Below are 16330 nucleotides of genomic sequence, written 5' to 3' on the forward strand. Positions count from 1 at the left end.
ACTTTTTTATTTATATATAAACCCATTTTATTATATATAAATAACTATTAAACCCCTTTTTTGATAAACTATTCTGAGTGAGAAGCCATTTTATTATATATAATTATTATAATTATATATAATAATTATAATGTTCAAATAATTAAAAGACAAAGAAAGATAAGGGGTACGAAAGAGCAACTCTTAACCTTGTGGTCATGAGTTCGATCCTTCATATGGGTGTCTTTTTTATTCGTTTGGTCAAATAGTAACCTTAAAACAACCAAAAACTTTAAAGTTATTACATAGGCCGAATGGATCACCATCGCCTGAGCTCAGCCTCCGTGTCAAGCGGTACAACCCAGCGGTGGTACCATCATCAGGCCTACATAAATCCCACTCTAAATCTGTAAAACGGTGGTTTGCCTTCGCCTATTGAAGGAAGGTTTTGTCTGAACCACACTAAATCTCGATTTGCATTTACGTTCTACTCTCTATCTTAACTGCAAACTACATTCGTTGCTTTATTTCAACTATACTTTTCTTTCATCTTAAGTTGAAGAACTTTTCGAAACGATTTTCATCAAAAACGCTTTCATTGTAGATACGTTACCAGTATTTTATAAATGAAATCAAAAACATAAAATTAGAAGAAAAAAAAACTTTAATGTGGACAATTTATACGTATGATTGTGTGCCAAATATCAATTAACAAGTGGCACCAAATATTCCTGCATGTAACAGAGCTATTACAGGGTCATGCACCGACATTTGGTTCCACTTACCTAACTGGTAGGCCGCGACACCCCATCTCATGTCTCCGCTCCCTTCCGCTATCCATCTTGTTCGTGTCCCGTATCTGCACGAGTTGCTCCGCGCCAACTTCGTGTTCCCGCTACGTGGTGGTGCCTCCACAGAGCTCCACGCGTCGTCGAGCCTCTCTCAACGCGTGGTAACACGATAACCATCTCCTCTCCGTCGCTCCACACAAAGCAGCGGGCCCCGCTCCACCCCCCCGAGCCATCTCCGCCACGAATTCCAGCTCCGGTCTCCGACCGGTCACGGATATGCCTCGCGCGTAGCCGTACGCTTCCTAACCCGTTATTTGGTTTGTAACAGTAAGTCACATAATTATTTGTTTTACTTGTTAATCAGATGTAAACAGTTACATAACGTCGTGGATAAAGTTACAGATGTATTAAGCCGATTCTTCGTTGGTGCCAAATGTATCAAGTCGCAGTGAAGCAAATCTTATGGGAAAGAAGAGCTATCACAAGGCCATGCACCAACATTAGCTCAAGTTGGTTCCTCTTGCCCAACTGTTAGGCCGTGCCAACCTACTTTTCTCGTGTCTCCGCCCCCTTCCGGTACCCGTCTCGTTCGTGTCCCATATCCGCACGAGTTGCTCCGCGCCAACTTCGTGTTCGCGCTACGTGGTGCCTCCACAGAGCTCCACGCGTCGTCGAGACTCTCTCAACGGCGTGGTAACACGATAACCATCTCCTCTCCGCCGGTCCACACAAAGCATCGGGCCCCGCAACGCCCCCCGAGCCATCTCCGCCACGAATTCCAGCTCCGGTCTCTGACGAAAAGATCCGGTCACGGATATACCTCGCGCGTAGCAGCACGATTCTTACACCGTTATTTGGTTTGTAACGGTGTCATATAATTATCATGTAACGTTGAGGATTTTACTTATTTCGCTTGTTAATCCGATGTAAATAGTTACAGATCGGACTGAAGTTATTGATCAGCGGTATGATTTCCCACATGAAATCACCAAAACTCTCGCGCATATTTTGCCGGTTTAGATTTAAAACGGAACCGTTACGTACGTTATCATTGTAACAGATGTGACGCGACCCACGAGAGGCGGCGGTGGACCGGCACGTGGCGGAGGTCGGGGAGGCGCTGCGCCAATGGGCAACCGGCAACGGATCGGATCCCGTACCATTCGCCTCAGCCGTGAGTTGCGACCTGGCGGGGCCCGCTGGTTTCCGGCTGCGTCGCCACGCACCCACAGCGGGACCCGCTGCCGCCCTCGTTTAGAGAGTCGGGATACATAAAATAAGTTCTCACCCAATTTTTGCTCTTCTATCCCGGTAAAAGAATTCGTTCCTGGAAGCCGACCAGAGGAGAAGAAGTCTCTAGAGACAGAGAGAGAGAGAGAGAGGAGGCAGCCAACCCAGATACAGTACAGCTTCTTTTTAAGGTTGGGGTTTCTGGTTCCGTTCTTCTTCGGTAGATGATTCCTGGTTCTTGAGATCTTGAGGTGGACAGGGAGGGGATTCATGAGGTCTCTGTTGATCCGAGTTTGAGTTTCTATTTGATATCTGAATCTTTTTTGCTTTCATGTTCAGGGTTTCTGGTCCCGCTCTTCTCCATGATTCCCTGGTTCTTGAGTTCGTGAGGTATCTGTTGATCTGAGGTTTGTGATTCTTTTGATGTGATCATTTCTTTCTTTTCTTGATATGGAGCATTTAGGATGGTGGGTTGTTTGTTCTTGCGGTCTGACTATAGAGTGTCGATTTTGCAGGGAGAATTGGATTTAAGGGGACTTGACGGGCTCCGGCTGAAGGATGGCAGCTTGGAACGAGCGCGAGGTATATTTTCTTACACTCGAATTTATAGCAGATTTTTGTTTTGTTTTCTTTTATTTATTGCCTTTTTTATCTTGTGGATTTCTTGTGATATGCTATTTATCGTTTTTTCGGGTATATAAGGTAGTAATTGATGCTAGAATCTCTCTCTCTCTCTCTCTCCACACTTTGAGATCGGCACCTTCTCGGTAGACTTCATAGTTAGGTGTTTAGTTTCTTCGGGTACATAAGGTAGTAATTGATGCTAGATTCTCTTTTTCTGATACCACACTTTGAGATCGACAACTCTTGGCAGATTTCATAGTTAGGTTTTTGGATTCTTCGTGATTCAGTTACATCTGTCCACAACGATGTGTTTTTAGCTGTGGGGATGGGTTTTATCATGATGCGTTATCTAATTTTCTTTGAATGAAGACATTCATTTGGATTTGAGCGATTTGTTAGGTGTAGTTGATGCTTAGTCTTGTATATGCAAGCTTTGGGAACATAATCCTTGGATTCCTCTGGAGTAACGTGAAAACGGTAAATTTTTTCTGTTCTAGAGATCCAACCGGTCGGATCTCTATCTTCTCATCTTGGGAATTCCACCTTCATGTGTGGATAGCTTGTGTTTTATTCTTGGTTTATTTTTCCTATGTCTCCGGATCAGTTCAATGTAAGACTTGAAGTTTCATTTTGTTGAAACTTGCTAGAGCTCTCCAATAGACTCTTTTTAAAATCGTTAAGGGTTTCTTGCAGCCGGTTCTTAATTATGGTTTCCAAGGCTTCTAATTGGGCTTTCACTGAGTTATCAGTAGCCATTGCATAAGACCGCAGATCTGTAATCTCCAACTCCTGTTTCTGGTGTCAGTTCAAGGGCATCAGTACTGCACTATCCGGTGCGGCTGTTGTGAAGTTTGGCTTGAGGCATCATTGAGGGCGTAAGAGAGTGCGAAGCTGCTGAGGAAGCAGATGCCGAGGGCAACGTAAAGGCTTGCTGCAGTCGCTGCGAGGAGGAAAGGTTGCACCCTTGTTTCTGTCGTTGTATGGGGTGCGAGCGCCGAGGGATCGTGAGCGGTCGAGGGCTGAGGCTGTGGGGCTGGAGCGCCCGAGGGCGGCTGCGGCTGCTGTGACCCAAGGGGAGTGATCGCCTAGGCTAGGAAGGAGACGATAGTGCGGCTGTGGGGGCTGGAAGGCGGTAGCGTCAGCGTGGGGAGCGACGAAGGGGGTGGTTCGCTGGCCGGGAAGCAACGGCGACGACCCTTTATCGCTCGAGTAGGATGGGGTGTGGCTGTCGTCACGCTGCTCTCGGCTGGGAGGCGCGTTGCTGAGGGTTGGGATGGTCCGCCGATGGTAGGAGATGCTAGCAGCGTCGTCTCCGACGGAGGCGCGGTTGAGGCGACTGTAGAGATGCCGAAGACCGCGGCTGGGAAATAGAGGCGGTGGCCCTTTCTCGCTCGAGCGGGATGGGGTGCAACTGCCCTCACGTTGCTTTCGGCTGGGAGGCACGCTACTGAGGGCTGGGATGGTTCGTCGAGGGTAGGAGATGTTGGCCGCGCTGTCTCCGGTAGAGGCGCGACTAAGGCGGCTATAGAGATGCCGAGGACAACGGTTGGGAAACAGAGGTGGTGGCGCTTTCTCGCTCGAGCAGGATGGGGGTGGTCCGCTGTCCGGGAAACAGCGACGGCGATGGTCACTGGCCAGGAAGCAGCAACCCTTTCTCGTGGCGACGATGGTTGAGGGGACCGACCTCTTTGATCATTTCGAGGGGATTGGTCTCTTAGGGTTTGTTAGAAGACTGAAATAATATTTCATTGATTACTGAAAAGAAATAGATACATTCTTATTTATAGAGTTCCACCCAGAGTCCCTTAGGACTTCGACTCTTAAATAATAAATAAATATCAAATAAATCTGTGTCCAACTTTTACTGTACTAGACAAACTCAATAAAACATTATTCAAAGCTCAGAAAATAAAAGGATCCTAACACAAGGTGACATCAAATGCCTTAGTTGGAAACACAATCCCTCCAATGAATTATAACAAAAGGGCAGATAAGAGTAAGTGATCATCAGTCTCTGTAGCTGAATGGAAAAATGAATCGACATGTAAATGCAAGGAAGTTCTGCTTCTTCAGTATACAACTATGAGCAGCTAATGATGTAAAGAAGACACACTTGCATGTGATCTTTTAGCCAAAAATTCTTGCCAGAGGAAGGACCAACCTTTTTGAAAAGCACAGAAGGATTTAAAAGAGAAATATTGATTCATTGTCCATCTGCACTGGATAATATCAAGAGTAGCTGCGGCTGCAAAATAGATGACCTTGGGACTGAGTCCACAGTAAATAGATTTGAGAGATATCCCCAAGTAAGATGCCGGCCATCCTGAACCACTTTGGAAGAGATTCGGCAGCTGGTATTTGTTACTAGACTGAAGATGTCACCGTGTTTCTCTTCCAATGTGATCAACACAATAGGTACTACCTTGAAAGTTATCAACCAGTCTTTGCATGTCCCTTGGGAATGGTATGAATAGGAGGCAACAAACAGTCACAGGGTGACGAATGCTTGTTATGGAAAGTTTCATTTTCTAAAGATAAAAAAAGGGCTTAACCTAGAGCGCTAGACTTTTGGCAACACAGGGCCGAGGGAGGGTTATTATATGCAACTTTACTTTATTATGATGAACAAGAATATTTTATTCCAAGGAACATATGTTTTAGCCATTTTTCAACCTTCCGCATGTGCCTCCTTTGGCAACTTTTTAAAAATTTTACAGTTCATTTAGTCTTCGGACTAGTACGGTGACCTGCCTATCTATTTGCTATATCCTGCAACAGAAACAGAAGTGTGAACAATTCAGCAAGCATCGTGTGAGAGAACTTAACCATTGGCATGATAATTACTCAAATGGTTCCAATTTTAAAACCTATCATGCTATGAAATTTAAAATGATGGTGGTTGTGTTTATTTTGTGCTATTTGGCTTTCCCCTTGTTCCTGGCTGACAATCATATTTTTGCGTCTCTTGGAAAATGACATTATTTTCAATTTCACCAGCCCCTTGTACACACACACACACACATATAGAAGCCATGGTGTCCTGAATGCAAGTGGTATAGTTTGGTTGAGTTTTGTTTGTGCATCTAATATCTTTGATGTTTCCCCTTTTGCATCTGTGGGAGAGAGAGAGGAACACTGAAGATTATAATTGCATGGTCTTTTAAGAGTTCTGACCTTTTGTGGTGGCCGAAATTCACCGAAATGCTCTCTTCACAAGGGAGAAAAGGATAAGACTGGAGTCATTTTATGCATTGTTTCTTACTTGAAAAAGAGAAAAAAAAAAGGAACAAATGAAAAGTGGGAACATTTTGCTTTATAAATATCTTCCAGGAAGTGATGATTTTAATATGCTAGTTGACATGAGGCACAAATTTTCCTTTTGTCTCCTTTTTGAAGCAAGACAAAATAGATCATCCATGAATCATGCCTCACTCTTTTTGAAAGTCAATTATTTGTTAGTTTTGAGTTATTCTTCCGCTGTCATAAACAAATTGAACCTTATCTACAGATTACAGTGGTAACTTTTTATATGGCTTTTAATTGACCATCCAGATTGAGGATATTGTTTTTGGTAAATTTGGCGAAAACGATGACCAAAGAGTGGCCCACCGACATGGTAGACCAGTCAAAGAGTCTCTAGCTTCGGGTGATATTCTTGTCACTGGAACAAGTGAAGATAGCATAGTGTCCAAGACTAACGGCGTTTGGAGAAAAGAAGGGACAAACATTTGCCCTTTGGAAATTGGAAATTCCAGGATTGTTGCAGGTTTGTTGCCTCATGCTATAAAAATAACTTGTCAGCCTCACATGATCCTTTGTCTGTACCTTTTCAACTCCTGGGAATCGTCAAATTCCTGACAACTTCAAACAACACAATGTAGGTTTAGACAGCAACACGTGCAGCACAAGCTATTCTATTGGTGCAAGTAGGGGCACTGTAGAAGAGATCGGCATCTGCCAACTGTCATTTGATAATAATACTACAGCTGATTCTAAACTTACTTTTTTGGAGAATGACAATGATCGAGAAACCGATCTTCTGTACTATGACTGGTCTGATATAAGCAATTTTGAGGACGTTGATACAATGTTCAGGTAGGTCAGAAAGTTGGTATTTCAGATTAAGGCTTTAATTCTAATTTTGTATTCTTGTATGACCATCTGTTTTCATTTATTCTGTTTCTTTTGGAGAAATTGTGACCCTACGTTTGGGCAATGGAGCAATACAGATGGCTGGTCACGGATTTCATCTTCTTCAAATGACATTTTTTATCCAGAAGATACTTTCATTTCAGGCTTTGAATCATCGACTTTAGAATTCAGAGACTTTAATGATGCATCAGCATATTGTGCAAACATCAGTTCCTTGCCTGAAAGCAATACACCAGAGGTTAATAATCATAGGCAATCATGTCTGGCCAACCAGTCCTTTGAATTACTCAGAAGCACAGAACAGGTTATTATACAGTTCCATCTCACCGTATAACTGTTGTGTTTGACTGACATTGTTGAATGATTATCCATGAAACCTTTTTCAAAATTTGTTTAATTTATCCCTGCAGCCATATGATGGTGGTGGAGGGAGCGAGACGAAATCAGCTCTAACAGAATTTGGCAATGTGAATAGCTTGAATGAATGTGAGGTAGCTGGGTTAAACCTTATGCATTCTTGCTATTGTTGAGTTGCCATGTATATTTGTAGTTTCTAAAGTGATCGAGAGTTGGTTGGCTGTTTGTGCTGAATTCAATAGAAGATTGAGATATAACTCCTTAGTTTATTCTTGATAATCTAACTTGTTCTTTTATTAGTTCAATTAACCTAATCCAATGGATCAATGGTTGAAAGTCAGCCTACTTGAAAAGATCATGATTTTTTTTCCTTCAAAAGATCATGTTACTTGGAAGTCTTGGACTAGAACAAGTTAACATTGTGTATGCTCATAACTCCTACTCTCTTCTGCATGGTTAAACATCTGTTTGGACTTTCATTGTTAATCATCGCTAGACGTAAAGAGGAATTGGTTTATGGATATTAGTTGATATATCTCTTTTTTAAAGTTTCAGCAGCCCCATATCAATATCCAAACAGAGCAGCTTAGTAGGCACTGCCCATCTGAAGTAGAGGGAAAAGGTTAGGATCTGATCGACACAAGTTATCTTTCTTTGCCCTTAGACATACAACAATTGGTCAGTATGAAATATTTGGGCTGATGTTTTGCAGGTTTTGAACCTTATCAATCTCAGATTCTTCCAAATCATAGTTGTTTCATGAAATCCGACCCTTCAAGTTATATGCCTGCCCTCAAACTTGATGCTCATATTGAGGACAAACTTCTGTACCAGGATCTTCTTATGCCCACAATGTCGAGCTCTATAAATGAATGCAAACAAAATCCTTCCTCCTCTTTTGAGATCTCAGCTCAGGCTATTAGTAACACCTCCCATGGCATGGAGAATTTACCTGATCTTATATCAAAAGATCCAGTCAAGCATCTCAAAGAAATGGTAGAAAAACCAAGCATAGGACTACTAGAGCTGGATAATTCAGTTAAGGATCAGCCTGATAATCTCGAACAAATGATTGTTAGTGACACAGGGAACATGGGTTTAGAGCTTCATGCAACAGATATGGATTTTACAGTGGGGAAAAGCTCGTCAATACCATCTGTTTTCTCTGAAGATGCTGCTGTAAAAGCTATTAGCTTTCAGCAGCTTCAGGATGTCATAGGTCAGGTATATTTCTGATTGTTGCAGTTGGACAATTTCATTTTGAAGTATGCCTGTGTGCTTCGTTATGCTCACTACCTGATATGTGCATTGTCTCTTCTTGTATCAGAAGTTGAACTTTGTATCTTTATCTTACATGCATGCTATGTAGAAAAAGATCCAACTTACATGCTTCGCCAGTCTCTTTCATAAATAGGTTGTCTATGAATTAGGCAGTAAGTGAGAGGTTCACATTACATTAAAATGAATTTAATTCTAGTTGTTCTCATTGCAGTTGGATCTTAGAACAAAGCTATGTATAAGGGACAGTTTATACCGATTGGCCAGGAGTGCAGAACAGAGACACGGTTTTGCTGCTGCAAACAATGAGAATGTAGAGTGTCGAAGAGGAGTACATGGTACAGCAAATTTAAGAAAGTAAGCCTAAATTTAACTGTATGATTTAGCAAAATTCCTTTTTTGTTGTTTTGTCTTGGAAGGAACTGTAATAGTGAACCGTAGTTGGTTTCCAGTGTGTGCTTATAATTTTCCACAGCCTGAAATATTTAGGACCATTAGTTATTAATGCTGCATTTTTTTTTGTTCAAAAGTTGTGTTACAACATGATTTTGCACTAAGCCAATGATGTGTTGCATTTGGTTTTTGAAATATATTTTCAACTGGTATATTCAGTTACATGGATAAGGATTTCCATGTACTTTCTTGTTCAATCTCTCTCAAGAGAAGGATTGAAAGCAGCACAAAGCAGCATAGTTTTCTGCACCATATATGATGTGGTTTTCTTAATCTTTTATGTTTCTGGTCATAAGCAGGTCTGCAGCATACATGGACATGGAAACAGAGACAAATCCCATCGATCGGTCGGTGGCGCACCTACTCTTCCATAGACCGCCAGAGAGTGCAAATAGATTTGCTGATGATGATGCTATGTCGCTCTCGAGTATCATAACGGTAAGATTATTTTTTTTCTTCTTTTATTCTGTAAATATAATGATGGTCCTAACTGTTGTTTCAAGTTTTTTTATTTTTGAACTTTAGCTAACTTTAGGATTGTGACAGGCTTGACAGGTTAGTAAATCCTATCCTGCGGGAAGTATTTGATTTATACAGGTACTTGGAGGTTACAAAAATTTACATACTGTTGAATCATCTCCACAGGCGGAGTGTACCCACCAGCTTTTCTACCCGGAAGAGTGAAAAGGAAAAGTTCAAAAAGTAAATATGAATTATCTGTTGAGATTATATATATATATATATTCCATCTCTCTATCATAATCCCGGTCAGTCATGTGGACAAGAGATTATAAATTTAGTAAGTGTCAGTACTATCAATCTAAGCTTACGTCACAGGCTTGGACTTCATGTCATGGATTTAATTTTGTTCGCACGAAGATTTTCCCCACTGGGCTTAAGTCCGATCCAACACCAAGCGAATAAGATAGAGAGAGAGAGAGAGGGTTCCGATCGATCCAAGAAATTTATAATATTTCCTTCACCTATCAGTTGGTCGCAGCGCTCTGAATCTCTCTCACTGTGCGTACCATTTTGGTTCGTCAAATATGTGTATCTGAACACGTGTTAAAAGTTGTTCAGTTGCTTGCATAATTAATACAAGTATATAGATTATACCAAGGTGACTTTGAATTCTAATAACGACACCAAAATCATGTAACTAATACTAATGGTTGTCGATCAAATTTGCAGTTGCTTGCATAACTGACAACAAATATCAACATCTCATGAATCTCAAACGTAAGCAGAAGGATTTCAGTTTAAGAAGGTGTTTGTTTCTGGTAGGTATATACATACATGTATTATTGAAACATTTAAGGTAGTTAGTTACATTAGCATCTAGGTATATTTATCCTAACAATATCAATTTAAGGTAGGTACATTAGCATCCATATAGTTAATGTTTGATGGTAGCATTTAAGGTAGGTACATTAGCATCCATATAGGTATATTTATCCTAACAATATTAATTTTATCGATAAAATTATAAAAACAAATAGCAAAAACATGATTTTAATGTTTGATGGTAGCGGGCGACGTCGCTAGCGTCAACCTCGTATCTGACATGTTGAGCAAATCCTAGCCACAACCTAAAGTTGGGGCCGTTGTAACTTACGTCACTCCCCTTGTTGTCGCGTTAGTTTCGACACCTCGTTGGGCGATCCTTTTGTCACTCTGCATTTGTGTTGAAGTAGTTGTGGAACGATAGGAGCTCCAACTTCCCTAGCTTTAAGTTGAGGGTAGGATCCAATTGAGTCAACGACGAGACAACCATCATCTTCATCATAGATGCCACGACGACCAATACCATATGCGTCGAGGTCGACGTAATTGCCGCTCAACAATTACGCCAACATCGACGCAAAGCGACACAAGACAAGCTATGATGAGGTCGATGACGCACTCCTCATGGATACCGATGATGTCGCAATGAGATCGAATCTTATCATCATCGAATGTGACCAGGTGACTATGTTAACGTCAACGCCAACGCCAACGACATCGTCGTCATTCGCCATCGAACATTAAGTTTACTTTTTTACCTTTTGTTTTCGTATTTCCGTCAATAAAATCAATATCGTTAGGATACTTGCAGCAGAATATCACTGTCCCAAAGTGCAGTATGCTCTGCCAATTATGCAGATCAGTACTGTGATAGCATGCATAATAAAGTCACTGAGGACTCGATAAGCATGATAAGAATTCCTGATTCATTAATACAACCCAATGAAATCTTTTTAGCAGATGAGTAATCAGTAGTGAGGTGACATAGCTTCACATGGTCCTCTTTTAGGCATGGCAACCATTCAGGTATTTTTAGGTACCATGCTGATCCAACCTGCTTGAGTCATGATTTGGGCACTCACCGATCAAGAAAATGGATAAATAGGATTTAGGATGAACATGGATAGAAAAATAGGTATCCAAGTTGGGTTTGTATGAGTTTGTATACTTGGTTGGGTTAAGGAGACATGGTCATTAAAAAATGTCTGTGTATGAGTTGGTACACTCAGTACATCCTGTTGGTCCATCCATATATGTTGTACCATTAGAAAAGTTGATTTCATTTTCCTTTGGTGGGTTTGGGGAATGATATATCATCTACGATAGGGGCACTCGGTACACGAGGTTCTTCCCAATGCAAGGTGGGAGTCAATATAAGCGGCCTTCCTCTAAAAGAAAAGTTGTTTCTTTGTCATTTAATGCATCTGTCTCGAGAAAATGCAACATACGTATCAAGAGTCATGATCATATTCTATCACTTGGGACATAGATGTAGAGCAATGCAGGGAGGGCGGTGATGAGGTCGACGACGCACTTCTCGTTGGAGCAGGTGACGTTATAGTGAGAACGAATCTTAGCGTCGTCGAAGGTAGCCAAGCAATTATGTCGATGTCGACACCAGCGACGCCATCCGCTACCACCAGCATCGTCGTCCGCCATCGAACGTTAACATTACCTTTTTGCCCTTTCTTTTCGTGTTTCCATCGCTAAAACTGACGTCATTAGGGTAAATCGACCTAGATGTTTCACTTTCGTAACTATAAGGACGTCGATGCAACTTTTTAAAGTGTACGGATCGAGATGCTAAAGGTAGCTAACTACAAGGGATAATCCATAATTAGCCCACCTAAAACCCACATCAAGTGGTGTTTGAGCTAGTGGGCATACTTGGCAAAAAAAACTATATTTAATTCAATTAATGCATCAGGTTGTACTCTAACAAAAAGGCTTATTATATCCAAAAGACTCTGGATTAAGTAAAATTGCCACTTATCTCTACCCTTTCCCCATATAAATTATAGCAAAGAATTTGGAAGAGTTGCCTTGATTTCACGGCAAGCTCTTCCTCACGTTCAGCATGTTAATAATGCTTCTTGTATCTTTAGTGCAATTTTCTCATCTTGGAGAAAGTCTACAACCAAAATTTTGAAATGAAGTCTCCAAAGATGATAATGATTGTCCAACGTTTGGGGTGTGTGCCATCATAAGCCATATTTGAACAATATGCCAATAAAGAAAAGAAGACAAATAATCTATTTAATTATTTATAAAAGAAGAGAGAATAGTGAAAAAGAGACATACATGGAGATCAAAGATTGATTGTGACGCAGGGAAAGTAAAGTTCAGTCAAGAAATTCACCACTCCATTCTGTTACCACATTTAATTTAAAAAAAAAAAAAAAAATCAAGAATGGGTTACAGAAGAGGAGGATAATATTCATAAGAGTAATAACTTTCTAGGGTCTTAAATCTCTTTACCTACACAGAATTGTTTATTAGCTGATATACCCAAAATGTTCGAGTTACCAGAACATGTCTCATGCATATGATGCAAAAATTGTTAATCAAGGTACAATTTTTGGACGAAGAAAGAATTTCTGTAAACAGAAAATTCATTTAGAGTTCTTACGAGACAGAAAGTTTTCTAGAATCAGAACAGAGATGTATGTGCTTTCAAATATATTCAACAGCCGGTGCTTTCAAAGTCTGGTTCTATGGAGGTTGTTCGATTTTGTCAAGGGAATATCTCCTATTCCCTTAACAACTTAAGGTTCCAATAAAAATTGGATACAGTACAAATTGCAAAAGTTGAGTTGTCTAAATGCCACTGTTTAATACTAACAACAGCTTTATTTTCACAGTAAAACATAATAAGTTGATACAGTATAAAGTAGGTAAATCTCAAAATAAAAATTGGATAACTGACAAATCAAACTAAGAAAATATAAGCACCAGTAAACTTACACCGAACACCACCAAGCCCAGCAAACTTCTACTGGGGGAGCACAACCAACCCCAAGACTCGCCGTCAATACATCAGTATTGTCATTGCCACATCCCAAAAAAGTTAAGAATTAAAAACATGGCCTCAGCAACAACTGACATATCAACAACAAGAATTAAAGTTATCATTATCCTGCCAAAGATAATCATCATAAACAATTGTGAACAACATTAAGAAACAACAGCAAATGAAAAAATTGAACAGATTAGAGGTCAACAAAATCAACATAAACAAATGCTTTCATATTAAGAAACAACATTAAGACAATGTGAACAAGAACCAAATTGGTCGAAATAATGTAATGTGATTAAATTTTTAATGTACATGGGAAATTATGCCAAATTAGGATTATGCTCTAGTCCTTTAATTAACAACCTGCTAACATCACGGTTATGAGATAGTAAAAGGATAACGAAAACAATAACAAAATCACAAGAGTAATGGTTTCCATAATAAAACCAAACAGAGATAAGGCCAGCAATACCATCTTGTTGATTTGACCACGAACATTATCTTCAAGGTTCTCTTAAGGATGTTGATGAATACTGAATACCAATAGCCAGAAAGTGTATATCATATTGAACACTGTGAATCATTGTTTCTACCCCTCATTGTGGGTTTTAAAGCCACCCGATCCAGCTTCAGACAGAACAATGCTTTCCATAGTAACACTAAAAAGAGATGGCCCGCAAGGCAGTCTTGTTGATTTGACCAAGAACATCATCTTTAACGTTGTCTTAAGGAAGTTGATAGATACTGATAGACAGTGTATATCATATTGAACACAGTAGATCATTGTTTTTACTCAGTGTGGGTTTCAAAGCCACCAGATCCAGCTCCAAACACAGTCAGGCTTGTTGTAGCATGACTCATGATGCCCACACCAAAATTACTTCTAGCAACCAAGAAGTGTGGGGAATTGGTATAAGTAGCTAACTAAATAAGAGGCTAAAAACGCAAAGAAGCCACATAATGCACAGGTATCCAATATAACGATTATCAGGCTTTAGAGAACAAAAAATTTATCATTACAAACATCCAAAGATGGGGAAAATCTATCATGCCTCTGCATATATAACCTATAGGACCAAATTTGTTTCACCTATCAATGTTTTCTTCATAATGATGGCTATGAATCCAACATATAACATGGTCACTAGTACATTTGCCACCTCGAAGCTACTTTTTTGTGTGCCAACCAAAAGCACGACTGACAGGTATCCAATATAACCATTATCAGGCTTTAGAGAACAAAAAATTTATCATTACAAACATCCAAAGATGGGGAAAATCTATCATGCCTCTGCATATATAACCTATAGGACCAAATTTGTTTCACCTATCAATGTTTTCCTCATAATGATGGCTATGAATCCAACATATAACATGGTCACTAGTACATTTGCCACCTCGAAGCTACTTTTTTGTGTGCCAACCAAAAGCACGACTGAAAGCTTCATCCTCAATTATTATATAAAATTCTTAACTCAATTCGATAGAAATACCTAGTTACGACAGACAATAGCTTCAAAATGCAGCAAGGAAAAGGCACATACAACAAGAAGAAGACGCAAGGCCCCAACTATTTGGAATTGGCCAGGAAAAGAAAAAGAACATGGAAAGAGAAAAGAGAAAAGGAGGACGTTAATCAGTTCCAAGATTACCAGTCTAGGATGCTTCTAACCAAGTGAACCGATGCAAATTAAGGTATGGATGATAAACTAAGCAATTAAACATATAATTAACACAAGCTGACATTTAAACCAAACTATTAACATTTAGTCATAATTGAATAATTAAGGTTGTTTATGCACTGTTGAACCTTTAGTGCGTTTGGTTTTGTCCCAAAATTAATTTCAGTACCATACCAGTCGTGTTAGATGCATGATAGATATGTTGCTCATCTTTTGTAGCTTGAAACTAACAGAAGTGTGGTGACCAGAGAATTCACAAAATATTGTTAAAAACAAAAGGATTAGAAAACATTGACCCACTCATGCTGCCTCCACCCAACATATGTCGTTTGCACAGCTGCATGCCCATATGCACACATTGTTGGAAACAAAAAGGATCAGAAAAAGTTGATCCAACTCATGATGCTTCAACCATTTTAGGTATTAAGAGAGGTCGGTTGTACAACACCATGCTCATTTGCGCTGTGATTACTCCACAACTCAGACCTTATACGGCCGAGGCCACAACAAAAGATCAAAGAAACCCTAGCGGTCCACTTTATGCTCCCCTCTGAACAAAAGATTAACAAGAAAGCTCCAAAACGGAGCAGGAAGATATATCGCTTGACTCACATCGTCGGACCGTAATCATAGTCCATCAGGAAACATTCTCAGGTGACCTGACTTAGCAAATATGCCATGTTTCTTGAAACATGAATCACAAACGAACAGAACTCCATGATCAATCTCCATCACCTATTTCAGGAATTTGCAGAACAAGAACAGCTAGCAGTACCTCATATCGGACTTCAGCCGAGGAGACATCCTCCTGGGGGCCGAAGAGCTCGTCCTCCCGTGTCCGGTTGCGGCGCTTGGCACGCTCCTTGGCGGCGAGCAGGGGATCCATCCAATTGTCGAGATCATCTCCGCCGCCCCCATCGACCGGGAGTCATTCGTCGCCCCTCTTAGCTGTCTTTCCCTTGGGGAACCGCGCCCGCCTCTGCCTGCGATCGGCGCCCACCCCGACATCAATCAAGAAACCGTAGATTCTAAGCAAGAAACCGAGAGAGGGATTCGGGAGAAGAGTCGAGGGACACAGGCGTCGCTAAGGGCGGCGACGATGTCGGCGACGGGTCGAAATCGTCTTCCGGGTGCCGTCGTTTCTTGGCCCTATCCGACATGGCTTTCTGGAGTCGCTGCTGCTCGCGCCGCTCCTCCGTCCCTTTCGACCAATAATATATATATATATATATATATATATATATATATATATATATATATATATATGTATTTATTAGAAAAATAAATAAATAATATTATAGTAGTATATTGCTTAACATTAAAAAGAAGACATTAAGGTGTTCAGTTCACTGCATAGAAACCATCACATGGTAGATTTCTTGAACCATATGGTAGGATACAAAAGGGTAATAAAATTTTCCAGTCTCAAAATAATATGTAAAAGACTATGGCATCATAACATCTGCTTAAATTCACCTGTGCCA

General features: G+C 40.5%; 1 protein-coding gene across 7 annotated transcripts; it reads left to right on the forward strand.

The window, feature by feature from the left end:
- Positions 1-2044: 2044 nt before the first annotated feature.
- On the forward strand, positions 2045-9713 carry LOC103986706 (protein LNK1). 7 transcript variants are annotated; one of them, XM_065156949.1, is made up of 12 exons: positions 2045-2191; positions 2340-2407; positions 2516-2582; positions 6177-6390; positions 6506-6719; positions 6816-7080; positions 7187-7267; positions 7689-7755; positions 7846-8357; positions 8626-8768; positions 9161-9302; positions 9411-9713. In XM_065156949.1, the coding sequence occupies exons 3-12, from the start codon at positions 2559-2561 to the stop codon at positions 9414-9416; spliced, it is 1668 nt and encodes a 555-aa protein (XP_065013021.1). In that variant the 5' UTR covers positions 2045-2191; positions 2340-2407; positions 2516-2558; the 3' UTR covers positions 9417-9713. The 7 variants fall into 7 exon arrangements, with proteins under 7 accessions (XP_065013021.1, XP_065013022.1, XP_009403067.2 ...); XM_065156950.1 differs by having other exon boundaries at positions 7692-7755; XM_009404792.3 differs by having other exon boundaries at positions 2046-2191; positions 7683-7755.
- Positions 9714-16330: the final 6617 nt, after the last annotated feature.

Source organism: Musa acuminata, chromosome BXJ3-6 (genome assembly GCF_036884655.1).
Source record: "Musa acuminata AAA Group cultivar baxijiao chromosome BXJ3-6, Cavendish_Baxijiao_AAA, whole genome shotgun sequence".
Lineage (NCBI taxonomy): Eukaryota > Viridiplantae > Streptophyta > Magnoliopsida > Zingiberales > Musaceae > Musa > Musa acuminata.